The 20,121-nt window shown below is 45.0% G+C and overlaps 1 protein-coding gene across 1 annotated transcript in view; it reads right to left on the bottom strand.

The window, feature by feature from the left end:
• The window catches only part of Hephl1 (hephaestin like 1), a 59,980-nt gene extending 43,873 nt beyond the window's left edge, over positions 1-16,107 (bottom strand). The window contains exons 1-2 of the mRNA XM_021173073.3: positions 15,941-16,107; positions 2,268-2,512 (exon numbers count right to left, since the gene is read on the bottom strand). Coding sequence (XP_021028732.1) covers positions 2,268-2,512; positions 15,941-16,107 — 412 coding nt within the window. The remainder of the gene's footprint in view (positions 1-2,267; positions 2,513-15,940) is intronic.
• Positions 16,108-20,121: the final 4,014 nt, after the last annotated feature.

Consider the following 20,121-nt stretch of genomic DNA (forward strand, 5'->3'; position numbering starts at 1 on the left):
AAGTGTCAAATGGCTTGTAGCAAAGTGCACCCCTCTGTAAACAACATAGGCTTGGTTACAACGTTTCAGGCCAGGTGATAGAGCTGGAGAAGGGACTCCTGCAGGGGCTCCTGGGTAGAAGTGCTCTTGTGCCTCCATTTCCATTCCTAATGGCAGCATTGGGGAAATCAAGCTGGAAGCCAGTGTGACGCCTGAGGGAATAGCTCCTAGAGCTCTCGCTGTGACAGCCCACCTGGCTCCTGCACACCAAGATAGCATGGGCCCTGGGTAACTGCACTTGCTGTTTAGCTGTTCTGTATACAGAGTTCTTAACTTAGCAAGTTGAAGAAATAGACATTGTAATGGCATGCAGTAGTACTTATGCCATCATTTAGTCGACATCTCAGAGTGATACCATTTTCTTTGTTTGTTAGATATAAATGGTACAAGTGTTAATTAATATTCAGGTGATGATATATGTAGTATTTGAAAGTTATTTGTAACCTTAATTCAGTTAAAACACTGTATGTCAAAGGAATAAATAACACTGGTATTAAAATCACTACACTGAGGCTGAAGAGATGACTCAGCAGTTAAGAGCACTGGCTGCTCTTCCCAAGCACCTAGGTTCAGTTCCCTTGACATGGTGGCTTACAACTGTCTGTTACTCCAGTTCTGCAGAATCTAATACCCTCTTCTGGCCTTTGCTAGCACCAGGTAAGCTTGTGGTGCACAGACATACATGCTAGCAAAACATCCATATACAAAGAAGAAGAAGAAGAAGAAGAAGAAGAAGAAGAAGAAGAAGAAGAAGAAGAAGAAGAAGAAGAAGAAGAAGAAGAGGAGGAGGAGGAGGAGGAGGAGGAGGAGGAGGAGGAGGAGGAGGAGGAGGAAGGGGAAGGAGGAGGGGGAGGGGGAGGAGGAGGAAGAGGAGGAGAAGGAGGAGAAGGAGAAGGAGAAGAAGGAGGAGGAGGAAGAGCAGGAGGAGGAGGAAGGAGAAAGGAGAAGGGGGAGGGGGAGGAGGAGAAGGAGGAGAAGGAGAAGAAGGAGAAGGAGGAGGAGGAAGAGGAGGAGGAGGAGGAAGGAGAAAGGAGAAAGGAGAAGGAGAAGGAGAAGGAGAAGAAGAAAAAAAGCATTATGTCCTTATAGTCAACATTGCATTCATGAAAGTATTGCATGCATGGCTGGGCAGTGGTGGTGCACACCTTTAATCCCATCACTTCAGAGGCACAGGCAGGCAGATTTCTGAGTTCAAAGCCAGTCTGGAGTGAATTCCAGGACAGCTAGGACTTAAATTCACTCAGGGTGTCTTCAAAGACCTTTCTGCCATGTGACTTGTTGAGTGATCAGTCGAAAGCAAGGCCCCTACAAATGCTACTCTATGGCCCTTGCTTTTGCACAGTGACTCCGACCCTGTCTGCATCACCTGGGCCATTCGTTTTGTTGCAGATCTCAACTCTGTGTCCCCTACTCTTCATCACTCTGCATGGTGGGTTTAATATCAGTGTTTGTGATTGCTTTGGGGGTGCCATTAAAATCAGCCTTAATGAAGGCAAATCTACTTTACTGCACTGGAAACACTTAACCTTTTGCCAAGTCCTTCTGAAAGTACTGAGTCAAAAGCAAAGTGCCCAGAACCGTTAGAGCATTCATGCACAGTGTCTTTCACACCCAGATCTTCTTTTATCTCTACTGTCTAGCCCCAGAAACAGCGGTGAAGACAGGCAGCGTTGAGACAGCCATCCCACAGTCCAGGCTGGGACTGCGGAGAAGAGCAAGCTGCCTTCAGCCAGTGTTTCCATGAAACTCCTGAAGGGCATGTAGGAAAGCCAGTTATCTTGAGGGGGTGTAGGGGCTCAGAACCCTGTTCACTGTAGTCATAAGGAAGAAAAATGAAGCTGGGCTTGTAGCTCAGTTGATAACAGTCCTCCTCTGGCATGCGTGAAGCTTTGAGTTCAGTCCTCAGCACCACATTAAACCAGAAGTGCATACTTGCAATCCCAGCACTTGGGAGCAGAGGCAACAGGACCAGAAGTCCAAGGTCAGCGTCAGCTACAAGAGAGCTTGTCTCAAAATAAACAAAAAAACAAAACAAAAAAACCAAAACCAAAAACAAAAAAACAAGAAGAGAGGGAAATAAAGAGAAGAAAAAAGAGGAGAGAGAGATCAGAGAGAGACTATGAGAGAGCATTATTAGGGCCAGTGTGCCCTTTGACCCTGACAATGTCAGTAAGTTATCTGTGTGATCAAACAGAAACAAGAGCCAGTGGCAGAAAAGGGTGACTCACCTTCCGAATCCTTGTCGTAGAAAACACCGTGAGGGTGCAAAGAGAAAGGTCTGGAAGCAAAGTTCATCAGGTGGATAACGATCACGTCTCCCACTTCTGCCCTCAGGATGGGACCCAGGAACCCCAGCCAGGGGGGCTTGGGAATCTCCGTGGAGTAGCTCCCATCTGTGAAGTGTCTATAAACCGCCTTCTTGTAGATACCACCTATCCTGTTGGGCCCTCGCTCCAGAAATAAGGTCGCAAGTCTGGAACAAGAAGGAAAACATTTTCAGTCGCAATTCAAAGAAAAGCCTGTCCAGTTGGTCCTTAAAGGGCCATCAAGCTTGTTAGCACTTCTAACTGTGCCCACCAAAATTACTTTCAGTTTGCCAAAGCGGAAGGGATACGGCAACAGGCATGAACAGTACTCACAGCCAAGCCGTAAGAAGAGCAGAGTGCTCTGGCTCACAGTGTCCACTGGCCCCTTACAGGCCACAGGATTCCCATCCAATCTGTGAATGTGTCTGGATTCGTGTGTGTGTGTGTGTGTGTGTGTGTGTGTGCATGTGTGTGTGTATGGTGTGTGCATGTGGGGGGATGTGCATGTATACGTACCTGCACTCGAGTGTGTGTGTGTGTGCGTGTGTGTATGTACTGGTCTATGTAAACATTTGTGTGGAGGCCATAGTCAAATCTCAGGTAGCTTCCCTCAGCCACTCTCCACTTTGTCTTTTGAGACAGAATCTCTTGCTTTAACCTAAACTTGGTGATTCAAGTAGGTTGCCCTGCAGTGAGCCCTGGTGACCTGCTAGTCTCCACCCTCTAGCACTAGAATTACAAACACAGCCCACCAGTGTGATAAGGACTTAGTGCCTGAGCCATCTCCCCAGACTCCTCAGCTTTCATTCAGTTCATACTTACTGTGCCCTCAATGTCTCCCCAATGCTGTGTAGGTCTAAAAGGACTCTAATTGAGGAAGTCAAATGCTGGACAAAGCCGTGGGAGGCCCAGTGTTAACTGAGTGGCTGATAAAATAAACACAGGCAAATCTTTTCTTTTTTATATAATATCTTTATTAATTCCTTGAGAACTTTGTGTTACATTCAATGTATTTTGATCATATTCACCCCCTGACTCCTAACTCTTCCCAGGTCCAGACTTAATCACAAGTCCACTTCCCAAATTCATGTCTTCTTTTTAAAAATGGTTATAATTTCCAAGTCCATATTGTGCTCCTGTATACTCCTGGGTGTGGAGCATCCACTGGAGCATGGCTGACTACCAGAAGCCACAACCCTTAAAGAAAACCCTTCTCTCAACTTACAATGTGCTTCAGTTGCAGGTGAGGGCTCATGAGCCCTTCCTACTTCCTGCTAGAATGGTACCTGGCTTGATCATGTACAAGTATTATACAGGCAACTGTCTTGATTGTGTGCACATTTTATATAGGTAACTGTCTTGATCATGTGCAAGTCTTATACAGGCAACTGTCTTGATGGTGTACAATTCTTATTCAGGCAACTGGCTTGATAGTGCGCACATCTTATACAGGCTACCACAGCTGCTGTGAGGACACAGTCAGCATTTTTGTCATACCCAGAAGACACAGTTAAACACTGGTCCTCCCAACTCGTGGCTCTCACAGTCTTTCTATCCTCTCCTCCATGATCTTCCCTGAGCTGTGTGAATGTGTAGGTGTGTATGTATGTGTGTGTGTATATGTGCATGGGTATGTATATGTGTGTGTGTGTATGCATGAGTATGTGTGCATGTGCCTGTATGTATATCTGTGCCTGTGTGTGTGCATATATGTGCATGCATGTGTGTGTGTGTGTGTGTGTGTGTGTGCAGGGGGTGACACAGATGTCCTGTTTATGACTGAAAACTCCACAGTCACTCACTCTCTGCATTTTGACCACTTGTGAGTTTCTCCATTAGCCACCAGCATTGCACAATGAAGCTTCTCTTGTGAGTTCTGACAGTTCAGGCAAAACTTTTTTAGAAATATGGGTAGTTCAAAGAAAGGAAACATAGGAAGATACCCATAAGCTGTGGACAGAGCAGGCAATGAGGAAGGAGAGGAGTGAGGAGTAGATGGGAAATGGGTTAAATGCTGGGCACAGGACTGACAAGATGAGTCCACGTGGCTATATGTGTGCTTTTGGGTGGTCAACGATCAAAGCTTCAATTTCAGTTTGAAGAACTTCCAATTTCCCTGGGAAGCACTGACGGGTTTGCACAGCATTACTGACAGGGTAATCAGTTTTTAAGGACTCTTCTTATGGCTGTGGTATGGAAATTTTAGAGGATGCAGGCAAAGAAAAGAACACAATGAGGGGGTAGAGAGGCTGAGAGGAGAAAGGAAAGGGGAAAAGAAGATACCAAAATTCAAGCGCTAGATTCAACAGGAGCCCTCAGGGTTATTATATGTTAGTACATATTCTGGTCAGCAGAAGATGGGAACCTTCTAGAAGGCGGAAGCATTTAGGCAGACAGAGGAGGAGAAGACATGTGAATGAAGCCAGAGACCCAGGGGCTCAGTCTGGGTGGCTAAATTCCCCTACAGGAAGCCACCCCTCATTTCCTTCCCTACCTGGTTTCCTTTTTCTCTGTTCTAAGTTTTCATCTTCTTCATGCTCTTGGCACACAGTACATCTGCCCATGTGTGAAGCTTCCACAACAGGCTGGTGTGCCTGAACATTCAGTCCCCAGATAGTGGTGCTATTTGGAGACAGATGAACCTCTTGGAGGTGGGGTTTATCTAGCAGTCATTGGAACTTGGGAACCAGGGTTGTTTTCTGGTTCAGCAAGATGTAACAAGTCACATCCAGGTCCTGCCTTTCTCTTGTCCCTATGTTAATGGACAGTATCCCTTAGATGGTTAATCTAAATTCGTCCCTCTCTACTTCATGTTTTGATTGTTTGTTTGGTTGGTTGGTTGATTGGTTTGCTTTGTTTCTCTGTATCTATTTCCAAGTATCTTTCAAAGTCCGTTGAAATGTTTCCCTTTTTATATATGCTTTATTTTATGTGAGTGCATGTTGCCTGCATGTATGTATGTAGACCACATGCATGTATGTGAGTGCATGTTGCCTGCATGTGTGTAGACCACATGCATGTTTGGTGCCACAGAGGTCAGAAGAGTGCATCAGATACCCAGAAGTGGAGCTCTGGATGGCTGTGAACAACTGTGTGGATGCTGGGAATCCAGCCCAGGTCCTCTACAAGAGCAACAAGTGCTCTTAGCCACTGAGCCATCACTCCAGCCCCAGATTCTTCCCTCTCCCTTTCTCTGTATACTCGGTGCTCTGTGCAGATACCAGTAACGGAACGCGTTCTGTCTGTCCTTGGAGGGTACGCTTATCAAAGACAAACAACTTTACTATTCCTAACTCCCACTAATTTCCTAAAGTCTAATTTTCTACAGCAAATTCCATGGGAGCATTGCTGTTTGCCTTGAAACCTAAAATAAACAAACTAGCAAACAACAACCCTCTGAGTTTGCCCATAAATTGGCAAGTTAGAGGTGGGAGAATGTTGCAAGCTATGTTTGCAGAAGAGCTTGGGTTGTTATGCTCGAGCTTAAATATCCTCCATGTATGTAAGAGTGGCAGGAATATTTTTGTCTTCTGCTTCATCTCTGGTAGTAACTGCTTAGAAAAGGAATCAGGGCTGAGGTGTGTCACATGGAGAAACGAGGGCAGTCACACAGTTGTCTGCTCTGGAGCTGATCTTGCCTGTGCTCAGGCCAGACAGGAGGCTGCATTATGCTTCAGGATCTTGCACGGCCTGTCTACACACGGATGATGCAATGCCTGGCACACAGTTGAGTTCTTCTGGAATGCTATGTCTAGGGAAGACTCCTTGCTTGCTCATTTCCTAGGTGCCCCTGCTAATCAAATGACACAGGAATCATCCCATGATGCCCAGCTCCAGGGTAAAGTATGGCCATCATCTCAGAAATCCAACACATGCTATTATTGGTTTTAGTTTTCTGGGGTTGCCTATTAATGCCTGCTAGCCTCTTACAAACACCTTGCCTTCCTTTCAGTTACAAAGAGTAGCAAGTTAAAAACAAAAGCATCTAAGCAGATATAGCATGGCACTAAAGGCAAGCTAAAGCAATGGGACCAGTAAGAGGTTAGCAAGAAAAGGTGACACCAAGCCTGAAGACTATGGCTTGATCCCTGGAAGCCATGTGGTAGAAATGCAGAACTGATTCCCACAAGTTATCCTCTGACCTTCAGATGAATACTGTCACAAGCATATACCACATGTACACATGAAGATAACATTTGGAAATGACTTTGAAGGAAGAGGGAATTCCAACTTGCAAAACTTCTCTGGGTGGAGGATTGTTCAGGACTGAGAGAAAGGCTTTGGTTAGTTTCCTATGATGGAGTTAGGGGACATGTCAGGGAGACCCCAAAGCTGTGTCCTTATAATAACAGGTGACCACTAAGCCCAACTCCAGGGAGGACTGGTCTGTGGACCTCAGAGTAAGCACCATTGGTTTAGTCAAAGGGAGGTTGAGCATTTCCACTGCCTCACTGCCTTCTCTGCTCAGTGGTCAGCCTCTCCTTCAAGTGAGAACTGAACACAGCTTTGCAGATATCAGTTGGTTGAGCCCCAAATCACTCAGCTGCCCAGGCACTGCCTCCCTGTTCTTCCCTGGACACTACTAGGACGTGCCAACCCTGCCCACCCTTGATACTAACCACACCAGCCAGGAAAGCTGCCATGATGGCAGAAGCGATGGTTTCAAGACCTTCAGGAAGGAGTGGAGCCTGCCCAGAGAATAGTAAGTATCCCAGGAGCCATAGAGCCAGAACCCCAGAAGCAGAAACCTGGGTCTACCTTCCAATCTACACAACAGGGCCAACAAGGTGGCCATTTTGTTTAAAAAGTAGAGAATGGCTGTAATAAAGTCTAGAAAACAGACATGTTCCTCAGCAGGTGCTATGTAAGTAACAGTATGACAAATCCATATCATGGGGGTGGGGGGGGGGAAATGTCAGTGCCATATCGTCACCAAAATACCAACACTGCACACCAGAATATGAAGTACAACCCATCTGCTTGATTTTTTTTTTTTTTTAGATTTTATTTACTATATCTAAGTACACTGTAGCTGTCTTCAGATGCACCAGAAGAGGGCATCAGATCTCATTACAGATGGTTGTGAGCCACCATGTGGTTGCTGGGATTTGAACTCAGGGCCTTTGGAAGAGCAGTCGGTGCTCTTAACCACTGAGCCATCTCTCCAGCCCCTGAATGTTTTAATATACACATGAGAACATGCAATGAAAGCATCTAAAATCCACTGGATGCCTGACAGAGACCACAGGCAAGAGTGGGGGATGGGATTGCTTATCTATTATACTATAGGGGTTTTTATTTTGTACATATGAACTCACTTTCACTGTTAAAAATACTATACTATAAAATGTAAAAACACACTACTTAGAATAGAGGGTCTAGGCTATATAGCTACACCCTAGGGTTGGTACAGTTCAAATCAAAAAGGAACCTTGGATGTCCATGGCCACACTGCAGATTTGTGCACACAAAATGGAAATGTATTTAAAACATTGTTTTGGGGGTGTGCTGATTTGCTTTTTCTTGGGGGGAGTGGAGAACTCTCAGTAGAGCCCCTAAATGATTGAGGAGAGAGTGAGTCACCCACGAGCTACTGAGCAGCACCAGCGTGGGCAGAGCTGCCTGATAACAACTGACAGACACTAGGTCACCCAGCAGGGCAGTGACAACCGTGCTGCTGTGCCTCTGCACTCAGACTGATGGGTAAGAGGTTGTGCAACGGTCCTGGCCACTCAAGCAGGCTTTAGTGGAGGATGCTCCACATTTCTCCACCCTGTCTCCTGGCACGCACAAGAGATCACATGAACTAAGCAGGCATGCTCACACACTGCTGGAAGGTCCTGACCTAAACCCCAAACCCCTCTAGAGTCTTCCCCATCACCCTCCGAATCATAGGTGTTACCATGACTGGCCTGGAAAACCCATCAAACAAGAGAGGGGATAGAGCAGCAGGGGAGGAAAGTGTGGCTAACCTCCCACAGCAGGGCAGCATGTCACACAGTTCATTCCTGAGTGACACAGCGACTTGTCTTGCACGTGCTTAGACAGATGTCAGTCCTGTCCCTCAATGTTTGACTGTGGCTGAGATTTCTGTAGCAGTTGCTCTCTGATGTCACTAGGCACTTTCATGGCAATCACTAGGGACATTTGTCCCATTTCAGGGCCACTGAATCAGACTTCCTGGCAAAGCAATAGCTTCCATATTTTCCCCACTCTTACTAAATCATGTTTTGGGTAAAACTTTCCTGAGCTTGCCCATCTGCCTCGTGGTGGAAAGGTTCTGTTTCTGCACTAAGTTGTAACGCTAGGCTCCCAGCACACAAGGTGTCCATGGAAGTGACACAAAGCATTTCTGGGTCAGGGCATGTATCACTGTAAGACCCTCTGCTCCTCGGCTGACAGGAGGGCTTCTATGAGGAGTGATAGCTCAAGATCAAAGCAGCCAGGACTTCCAGGTTATAGGACAAAGGTTGTCCCTGGAGCTTGTCCGTGGCACTCTGTAACAAGCCCTTGAAATGTGAAGGCTGCCACTGGCCTTGTAACCTGGCTGATGGCAAATGCATGGCTCTGGTATGCAGCCAGAGTTACAAATCATTCCTGTTGTCATCCATGCCATACAACAAAATCTATAGTGACCTGTTCTTTTGCTTTTGTTTTGTTTGGGTTATTTGTGTGTTTTTTGGGTTTTTTTTGAGACAAAGTCTCACTATATAGCCCTGGTTGTCCTGGAACTCACTCTGTAGACCAGGCTGGTATACAGATCCGCCTGCCTCTGCTTCTGAGTGTTACCTGGCTTGTAATGAAAACTTTGACTGAAAAATACTGAAAGTAAAAAACAGTATGAGACCATATCAAAAACCAGGAACAAATTTTAAAATGGTATTTTAAAAAAAGAAATTCAAATGGTAGGGGAAAGGAAAAGAAGAAAGAATAGAAAGCCAGGTGCTTGAAGCAAGAGTTTCTTTGACCATCTACACAACACACGTGTGTGTATCCAGTGTGTGGAGAAGTCACAGGACAGAAGTCCTACTGCTGTGAATTGTAGAAGGCAATCCTTTCCAAGAAGCAGAGGCTCACTGGAGCTGAGCACAGGAACAGCTGCTGACTAAGAGAGAGGTATCAGGCTCTCCTGTGCAGGAGTCCACTGTGGGCCAGAAGGTCCTCCGCTAGCAGCTGTCTGAAAGCCAAGGCGGGGAATTCCGTTGCCATTGCCAAGGCCACACTGACGGAAACAGTGACCTCCAGAGGCCAGTCAGATTGGCAGTGGTCAGAAGCTGTCCAGCCATGCTGAGGTGGGCTTCCGGGCTAGGGTCTGAGGAATTCATGGCTCACAAAGTGTGTGCACCCCACCAGAGATTCATCCCCTGCACATTTGGGGTTTATTTTTTCATCAGCTTTCATGAAGCAACTGAGGTTTGGAACTATACATGGAGGCCAAGGCATATCACTCTCAATTCCTGTACTCAAGAGAGTTACATTTGACTGGCAAACCTACACACAGGTAAATGGCAGTGCCATGTTTTTGATGTTGATGCCAGTTATGCTATACAGAGCAGGAGTGATGGAGGCCTGTGGATATGGGTAAAGATGAGTGGCAAGCTAAGGTCAGCAGAATATGTGACCCGGGCAGGTTAGGCTCTTCGAGTAACAAATATGAAAACAGGACCATGTTAGGCCAACCAGCACTGGGAAAGAAGGGTGGAGGCAGATTCCACGTTAGAACTCAGAAGCCACGCCTTCCCTAATTATATGGGTAATTGTTAACAGCAATCTGGGTTATATGCTCTCATGTAATTCCTTCATTACGATTCCTGTAGTTCTGCCTGTAGCTTGGGTCCTCCTTGTCTCATTTGATTTTCATGGAAGTCTCTCGAAGTACACAGAACTTGTGTTTTTAAAAAATTCCTCAAAGCTTGGTGACTACGTGTGTCTAGTACAACAGAGCCCACGCAGTTTTCGCTATAATCATTTCTGGTACAGCTTTCTTAGGTTAAAAGAGATGCATAGCCACTTCAGTCTTTCTCTTTCCTAGTCTCTAGAAGTCCTTGAGATAAAAAGAGTGGTGATCATTCCTTATGAAAATGGAGGTCTAGATTGCAGAGAATCGGTCTCAAGCTAAGGAACACTAGACACCTTCAAAAGTCCAAGAGACAAGGAACACTGTCCATTCCTTAGGACCCACAAAGAGTGTGGCTTTTATTTTATACTTGTAACTTCCAAAACTAGGAGAGAATAAATAGCTAGTGTCTGAATTCACTTAGTTTGTAACCAATTGGTCGAAGGCATAGGAAACCAATATACCCCCAAGTGTTGTTAACCCCACTTTTCTGAAAGAAAATGAAGTCTCTCTGGGAAAAGTCTACCTATGCCTGTAGTTCTGCCTGGAGCTTGGGTCCTACTTTATCTCATTTGATTTTCACAGTCTCGTTGCCTAGAATCAGATGGGTCTCTGCAACATACAAAACTCAGAGTACAGAAAGGATGCTGAAACCCTTAGCTGCCACACTGTGTGTGTTTTAGATCACAGGGGCCCAGCAATGGAAGCAGGAAGAGTGGGAAGGGACAAGGAAGATGTCCCTGACTGCTGGGAGTGAGGAGACAGGAGCTTCCAGATGCTCATAGTGTCAATGGTTCCCCAATTTTCTTCATGACAGAGTTGAGTTCTATCAAGAAGCACATACTGAATGATGCTATTTTCCAGTTTCCTATGAGTATCCACTGAGGTATAACAAAATTAGCTCAGTGGGATTTCTTCTTTTTCCTTTGTACTGGAGATTGAACTTGGGGCCTCACATATAGGGAAGCAGCCTACCACTGAGCTACCTTCCCAGATGGTTGTGTGCGGTCCCCATGGTGATCCTTTAGCGGCCGATGCAGCATGAACTTGAAGAAGGAAACTTAGTGGTAAGGACAGTTGGGCCAAAAATACAGACTGTCCCTAAATTCCCATCATGCAGTCTGTCTACCTACTTTAGAATGCTCACATTTGGGCTGCCTTTTAGCAAATACAAAATCCTAATTTGTTCAACCTGTTCTTTTTGGAGAACTAAAATGAACTACTTCTCGGTAAAAGATATAACAACAGCTCCAAGTTATCAATGGCTTTTAGAAATCTTGTGTTGTTGTTGATGATGCTGTTGTTGTGGTGTTGGTGATGTTGGTGGTGGTGATGGTAGTATGTGTGTGTGTGTGTGTGTGTGTGTGTGTGTGTGTGTGTGTGTGTGTGTGAGAGAGAGAGAGAGACAGAGAGGGAGGGAGAGAGAGAGAGAACATATGAAGTACAACCATCTTGAACTTCCACTTTGTTTGAAATAATATCTCCCTCTGTCATGACATACATGAGGCTAGCTGGCCTTTAAGTTCCCAGGAATTCTCCTGTCTCTACTTCCCATCTCACAGTAGGAGGGCTGGGATTTCAGATGCACACTATCATAATTATATCTGGCTCTATTTAAGTTCTGGAGCTCTAACCTCAGGTCTTCATGCTTACAAGTCAAGTATTCTCCCCACAGAACCATTTCTCCTGTCCAAGTTCACAACTGATGCCAATGGGAAAGAAACTTGAAAGTTGCTGTTCATCCAAGACCAAGGACTAATGAAATAAAGCCCCTCCCTTTGTTCTGTGGAATCCTGTCTGCCACCTTCCACCTTCCTGTTCCCTCTATCAGCCTTTCTTTGGACAGATGAACATCCTAGGCCCTCCACCTAGATACTATGCAAACGATGCCCTACCAATGGGCTGCTCTGACCACAGTAAGATGAGCTTTCTCTAGTACCCCCTCCAATGCTGAGGCTTCGACGGAGAACAGCCAGCATCATGATGAAGCGCACCTCACATCCACAGGCAGCCCTGCATTCCACTGGGAAGAAGATGCACGCGCAGTGCTTGCCTAACGAGGTCTGTGGTAAAAACTCTGGCTTTTAAGATGACCCACTCAGCCCCATTAATGACAAGGCTTTACCACTGAAGCACAGTCACACCTTAATTAAGTTCTTTATGAGGCCTAGCAGGCCTGGCGTAGATGGGTCAGGATGCTGACAGTGATGCCAGGCAAATCAAAGGAGCCGGTGTCCCCATTCCACCCAGTGAAGAGGGAGAGGAGAACAGAGAGACAATGTTTCTAAATAAAACACACGTCTGAAATCCTACATGTTCTAGGGAACATTAGTGGTTGGCACGCCAAGCTGTATTTTTGAACACTGTGACCAAGCACAGGTTTGACTTTGGCATTCCAAATGTCTTGGCATTGCTGAAACCTTGATACCCTCTTTTCTCCTATTATTTTTTCCTTTGCAATTTTTCTTATCCAAAGTGGAAAAAGCCAGGGTAGCTACATAGATAGAGCAACTTGTTTTGACTCCAGAAACTTGGGATGCCTGGCTTTTGGCCTGATACACATGGTATGGCCACCAACAAGTGTCTGTGTTGTGAGAGGGGGTTCATAGGTTGGGCTGTTCACTTCTGTCCTCCTTTGGCTTTAGAGGTAAGGGGTGAGAGGGAAGGAGAACAGACCATCTCTATGTATGAGGAGGAACCCAGTCCGGTTAGAAAGGAAACAGACTGGATCCACACAGGGCTGTAGGGGAAAACTTTATAAACAAGGAGTTGGCATTTGCAAAATATGGAGGGGAGCCTGAGAAAAGGATCATCTTTTCTCTTGCTCTTTCAGAGGATCTGAGTTTGGTTCCCAGCACCCATGTGGGTAGCTCTCTACTGCCTATAACTCTAACTCCAAGGAATCCAAAGCAAATGGCCTCTGATGACGCCTGTACATGCATGTGCGCATTCACAGACACACATTTTTAAAAATCTATTTTTGAAAATACAGAGAGAGCAAATAAAATAAAATACAGAACCCTCCTAAAAAAATCCCATATGCACACTCTCATTCCTAGGTCTTCTAAGCTTTCAATTTCAAGGCTGATGGGAACCTCTTTAGAACTGGAAAACTACGTAGAATTTTTTTATTTGGTTTCAAAAATAAAATCTGATGTTCAACTGATGTTAGAGATTCATTTCAGTTCCATCTTTAGCCATATTTAGAAAAACAATACATAGTGTGACACATTCAACACCGCACGGCAAGCAAAATCTAGAAGTCTAGATTGTTTTTCAAGATTGCTCCACTGTGGTGGAACATTGGGCATATAGCTTCTTGGATCTTCTGAGTGCTAAACATTTGTCTGAGTACCCAAACAATGGTCTGCCAAGATGGAATCTGTCCATCCTGATAAAGGGACTTGTTTTACTTTAAAGATACAATGAGATATTGCCACTGAAACAGTTCTGTGGAAAGAAAAGTTATTCAATATATGTTGGCGGGCGTTCTCCTCTGTTGCCATGGTGCTTGAGTGAGTCCAGAGTGTGACAGATGGGCTCGTATATGTCCTTCCACCATGGCCTGGATATGTTCTGGAGACTACAGTCAAGTCTGTCAACTACAAAGATACTCCTTAGTAACTATCTCTGAGCCACCTACCATGGTTCCCTTCAGTAAGCACCATGGATTAATGTGCATTTCCCCTTTCAAGAGATAGCCATAGCTCTTCTCATAGATGACCCTCTGTAAAAAGAAAAGCCTTGAAACCCTGCTATCATCAATGTGACATCACCTGTGCCAGATACTTCCAAAGCCAGGAACTCACTTCTATTGAGCTAAAACTCAGATCCGGTCCACAGAAATGGCTTCTACGTGTCTAGCTTCTTTTTCACCTAAGAATTCGCATCTATGGCATTGCCCTTTATTAAAAGCAACTTTTTCTTATTGAAGAGATTCACAAAGAGACCCCCCTTTTCATTTTGTACACAGTTTTGTGGAAATTTAGTCATGAGCATTTACATTATTTGGAGGTTTTAAACAAATGCAGGAAGTCAATGTGACCCCAGACCATTGTGTGGGAGGTCGGTTTGGCCACTGACCATTCAGGACCATTTTCAACTTTTCTCTGAGAAGGTGGCAGGTGAGATGAAATGTACTCTTGAAGACTTTTCTAGAAAGTTCATGACACTAAGATCTCTCCCTTCCTTTAATGCTAGCTTTAGCTTGGGAAGAAATAGTCAACATTTCCAAGAAATAGGTTGCATGGAAAAAGGAAGCATGGGCCTTGGGACCCAAGCCAGGTGTCTGCTGAAGCCATGTGCCTACTAAATCACAGCAAGTAGTCAACCTCAGAGCCTCCTTCCTGGTTGAAACAATGGGAATAATGACATCCATGGACAGATGTGGATTTAAGAGTCCCTAATACAAGTCCTGGGTCAAAAAACAAAACAAAACAAAACAAACCCACAACAGCTTCCTGGCCACATCACACTCCATGTATATATTCTGAATAGTCTAATGCCCTATAGCTGTTCACACTGGCCATTTTCCAGTGCCTTCTCTCTCTGGCAGCAAAGCTCTAATTTCAGAGATAGGGAACTTTTTAATGTCTTGTCCATGAGTTAAAGACCACTCCCATGATGGACAGAAGTTAGAGGACAAGAGTGTATCAAATACTTTCTTTGGAAATAATCCAACAAAAACTTTCAGTACAAAGCTCAAGAAAAAAACCACCTCTTTGTCCACCAAATTGGCAGAATCCTCACTAGTTTTTTTTCGAAGACTGGACATGACTGCCACCATTGTGTTAGAACAGTGGGAAGTTGAATACCAAAGCCAACTGGATCTTAGGTCTTTCCTCTAGATAAAGAGAGCTGGCTCCAGAAGATTTATTGGCATGCCATTCCTGAATTTAAGCATATAAGCTCATCTTTAGGAAACAGAAAGTAGATGTTGAATATAATGGGTTCTGGGTATCAAGAAAGGAGTATAAATTCAGTTGCCAGATCTACAGCACTGAGAACCACAAAGTCAAAAGCACACAGTCACAGTTTACAAAGCCAGCAGGTGGCTTCAGAAGGAGACCATGGAACAAGTAAGATGTCAGAGACATTGAGCACTGGAGGGGAGGGATGCTCTCTGCTAAACTTAAAAGCTAGAGATATTCCAGCACCATCTTCACCAAATGTGTCGTTGAGTCCCTGCATTAAGAAGGCTTTGGCCTTTGGGATGAAGGGACCAAATGGATCAGTGAATCAAATGGCTCAACAGAGGAAGACCCATTTCTGAGTAGGCTCACAGGAAACTCTTTATAACCACTTCTGTTATAATCACCCTTGTTTTACATCTTACATCACGAAAGGAAAGCAAGACTGCATACAGCCTGGTAAATACAGCACATTCCCAAAACACCACTAAGAAAACAGCTCTGACACTTAGTTCTTGAATTCTCACAAGTTTGCCTTTGTTTTTTGTTTTTAACAGAGTCCCAAAATCCTCTAGAAGCTGCCAAGGAAAAGCTACTATTCAAGTCACCTGCTTGTGGATATCTCTTTACAGGCAAGAACAGCAGGTTGCTCAGTGAGAATATAGAGAGATGGGAATTTCTCTCATAAGTTACAGACACACCTGGGTTAGGGATCCTTAGGCAGAAGTGAAACCTGCCTTTCCACTTCCATCATAGCCACCTAACGAACACAACCAACACAACCTCCCTGACCCAGAGTTGCCAAGAGGTCAAACCAGGGAGTCTGTGAGGACCCCGAGTTCACTCACTTGTCTTCTGAGAAACTCTTCCCGGTAATAACATCCTTCCCTTGAGGCACATAGTTCCAGTATTCCTCCACAATCCCAATGTAGTATGTTCTGGTGACTGCACCGACTAGTCCAAGCAGACCCAGGAACTCGAGAAGGATGCAGCCACCCGGCTGCTTCAGAAACATTTGTGAATGTAACTCCGGTAGGCAGCCTGAAAAGGGAGTCAACCTGGTGATCCCTCCCCCTCAGAGCGAGTTATAAATAAGGAATGGACTGGACTGGCCCCTCCTCCTCAGGAGGTTGGGATTGGGACATGGGCTGACAACTTGTGCAAGCAGACCTCCCTCAATGGGAGAGTTGTGATGACAACAAACTTGCCAGGCACCCAAGAGATGCATGACTGGCTTATTCACTGCCAAGCTACACGGGCCTGTTTCTGAGAGTTCTGGGTACTCTGTTCTACATGAGTCATTTGTCTTTCCCAGGAAGAGCAGGGTAACCATCTGAGAGATGGGTTCTCCCCTACTTCTCCTCCTTTTCTCCACACCTATTCCAGAACATCGTACAATTGGAAAAGTGGGCTGGCCAGAGTGGACCATCAGGAAACAGTCCAAGCATAGAAAAAGGTCTGATCTCTTTTGGGATGTCAGAAAGGATGATGTAATACCTCCTGGCTTGTTTTATGAAGCTGCAGGAAACACTCATGTCAACACATAAAGCTCTAACAGCACCATAAACCCCACTACTGACCCATCAACTTTCTCATCTCTCTGAAATACTTTCAGACCCCACCAGCAAAGCTCAGTGGCTTGGTTGCCCTAGTCAACGAAAAGCTTAGATTTTGACACCCCTAAATCATTTCTTCAGGATGAAAGACATCATCAGAGGAGGAAGTGCCCTCCGGGCCACAAAGATAAATTTCGGTAGCAGATCTTTGAATGAAAAGGTAATGAGGGTGCCTCCCCGTATGCCTTGAGTGGTGACCTAGAATCTCAGTGTGGAGAGAGACCTTGTCCAGCCTTGGAAAAGAGGCAGTCCAATCACACATAGAGCTCTTCCTGAGCCAGCAACTTCAGTGTGAAGCAAACAGCCTCCAGGGCTTTGAAGCTGGACAGACTTGGATTTGAACCCAAGCCCCACTGCTAGCCAACTTCACAGCACTAGGGAATCAACTGATTGCTCCAAGGCTCTGTCTGTGAAACCAGATGGAGGAACTCTCCAGAAGATTTAAGAGGACAATGTCTCTTAAGTCTCTAATGTCTCTCATGGAAGTGCCCACCTCCATTCCCAGAACAGTAGAGGTGCTCTCTAGCCACTCAAGTCCTTGTTACCATAGCACTGAGAAACCATACAGTATTGTCCTAGGTCTTACTTTATTTTTGTTTCGCCCAAAATTCCTTTTCCTACTTTTCTTGCCAAAGTTCTACCCAACATGCCTTCTGTAAAACAAGCATGTACCATAGAGATTCCACAGCACGGGTTTTAGATATTATCTCTCCCAATAAAATGTACACTGCTTATACTGTTTCATCGCAAAGTACTTTACAGTTTGGATTTACTAACACCACCCCCTCCCAGTAGACTAATTTCCACAGCATATTTTTTCTCTCAAATCTACTTCTGACTCTATGATTCTGGAAGCTTCCATGGAGTTAGGACAGTTATAGTCACTCTAGAGAACCCCCAGGGTAGCTGTGAGTACCACCTTGACTTGTGGAAGAAGTGGAAACCTTTGGGATATGGAAATGTCCCAGCCAAACAAATTCTTAATCCAGGAGATCAGGCTGCTCTGAAACTACCACAAACCTTCCCCAAACAAATCCCATTGGCATAAATTCCTTAAAAAAAAAAAAACAAAAAACAAAACAAAAAAAAAACAGAACCAAGAAATACATTGATGCTTCAAAGAGAGAAGAGTTAACTTTCCGACTAAGAATCCTATACTCAGTGAGATGCTGTGATGCTGTCTTTGATTTGAAGCCACAACTACAGAATGGATCATGTCCCATGCCCCAATCCTAGCATCCAAGAGGCAGGAGGGCCCAGAGTTCAAGGCCAGCTGCTCTAGCTACACAGATAATTCAAGGCCAGCCTGCATTAAAAGTGTGTGTGTGTGTGGGGGGGGGTGGTATACAAGGATAGATCAGAGTTGCTACAGCAGATACAATCGACAGCATATAGTCACTGAAGGACAAATGACAAGGAAAGAGTCTGTTTCAAACAACAAAACAGAATTCTTGAAAAACAGTTTGAAAATTTTCCACCCCAAGGCAATAAATGTTCAAAAGGCATCTGTATGTGCCAAAGAAAGGAACCTGGCCTCAAAGGATTCCCTGCTACCAAAGAACAGAAGAAAGCACATAATGTGATTGACAGGACCAGATGTGGTTACCACGGATGTCAAGAATCCAGTTAGAAAGCCTGTGAATAGCATTCACTTTCAGCTCCGCTGGGCAGAAACAGTGTGAAACTTGTCATTTATCCTCCAAAGGATGGAATAACCCCCTGTTCTCCTCAATAAACTCATTGGGATGGATCTACGATGATGTGATACCACACATCTCTCTGAAATATAACATGGGTATTTTATCTATTTATTGACACTTTACACAAGTATAAAGTGGATTTTGATCTTATTTGCCCCACTGCCCCCTCACTATCCCCAGTCGTACTTGAACCTTTCTTCCCAGAAAGCCCACCACCTCCTTTCAGGTCTGAATGTGAGCCCCTGGGATTAGCTAGGGTTGCCTCCATGAGCATGACAGGTAGGTGATTTGCTGGAACACAGGTAACTAACCAGGGGCTACACCATTGAAGAAAATGACTTCCCCCCTCCAGTAGTCATTAATTGGCTCCTCAAAAATGGGTGGAACCTCTCCTTGCCCTATGATTAAAAGTTGACTGACAGGTATAATATTAAAGCTCGGGGTGTTTAAAAAACACTTTTGGCTCAAAAACAACCAAATCAGACCAATAATGTTTTAGGTAACCTTGGCCAAGGTGTCCCTTTTACATTGATTAATTGACTAGTTGATTAATTGATTGACTGATTGAGAAAGATAGGGAGAGCTTGATGGAGCCTTGGGTACCCTGGAACTTGCTAAGTAAAGCAGACTGGCTTCTAACTCATAGAGAGCCACCTGCTTTTGCCTATAACATGCCCAGTCTGAGTTATCATTTTAAAATAGTAATTATAATAACCTGTCTTAATACTACCTGCATTTTTAAAGGAATTGGTTAATTCTCCTTCAGAGATTCCTACCATCCCAGATTCTGACCATGACCATCCATCAGTCTTCACACCAGTATAGCAAACAGTGGCAATCCAGCCTCATCAGGACCCTGACTTACTTGGTAGAGCCTTTTTATCTCTCATGTGGAACTCCAAATTCCTAGCTTCTCTTACCGGTGCCAGAGTCAGCTTCCCAATGTGGACAGAACCAGGCATCTCCACTGCTTGAGGGTTTTCAGTGACTCCTGTGGCCTTCAGGACAAGGGCTAAGGGCCTTGACGTGAGTCTGCAGGTGATCCTGACATGGTCCCAGGGACAAGGGATTTCTTCTCATTCTTACTCCACTCTGATGGCAACCACTGTGCCCTTCATCTGTGCTCCAATCAGAGCAGAGGCTATTTGGCATGCATTTATTCCAGGGCACAGTAATCACTATAATCTATTCATCTGCCTTCCCACACACATAGCACAGATGTCTTATGGGCAAAGATAGAACACTGTTCATTTCTGTATCTCTGGAGTCTGACCTTGCAGAAACTGGTAACATGATGAAAGTAAAGAGGCCAGCTCAGGACCTTTGGAAAATTCCACCAGGCCCCTCCCCTCCTGGAAGAGAGGTTGTGGAGCATGTGGCACCCCTTCCCTCCAGAAGGGAGAGGCTGATTACATTCCTCTGAAAGATCACAGGGGAGACAGATCACTGGCCACCTGCAGATAAGGGAAGCCCTTGCTACTTCATTCTCTAAGGACCAATCAGTTTAAAAGTCATACTGTTCTGCCAATTACATTGTGCCTAGTGGCTGTTGCTCTACTCCACTCATGGAAACTGCATGAAAACTGGCCAAATAGGCTGTCCAGACTCACAGCCTCTCCTTTGGGTGTACCCAGGAGTACCCCAGTGCACTGGAACAATAAATTCCTCTTGCTTTTGCCTTGATACCCAGCTCTGTGTGGTTCACTCAGAGGG

This window comes from Mus caroli, unplaced genomic scaffold (genome assembly GCF_978045245.1).
Source record: "Mus caroli unplaced genomic scaffold, Mus_caroli_1 scaffold_11, whole genome shotgun sequence".
Taxonomy (NCBI): domain Eukaryota; kingdom Metazoa; phylum Chordata; class Mammalia; order Rodentia; family Muridae; genus Mus; species Mus caroli.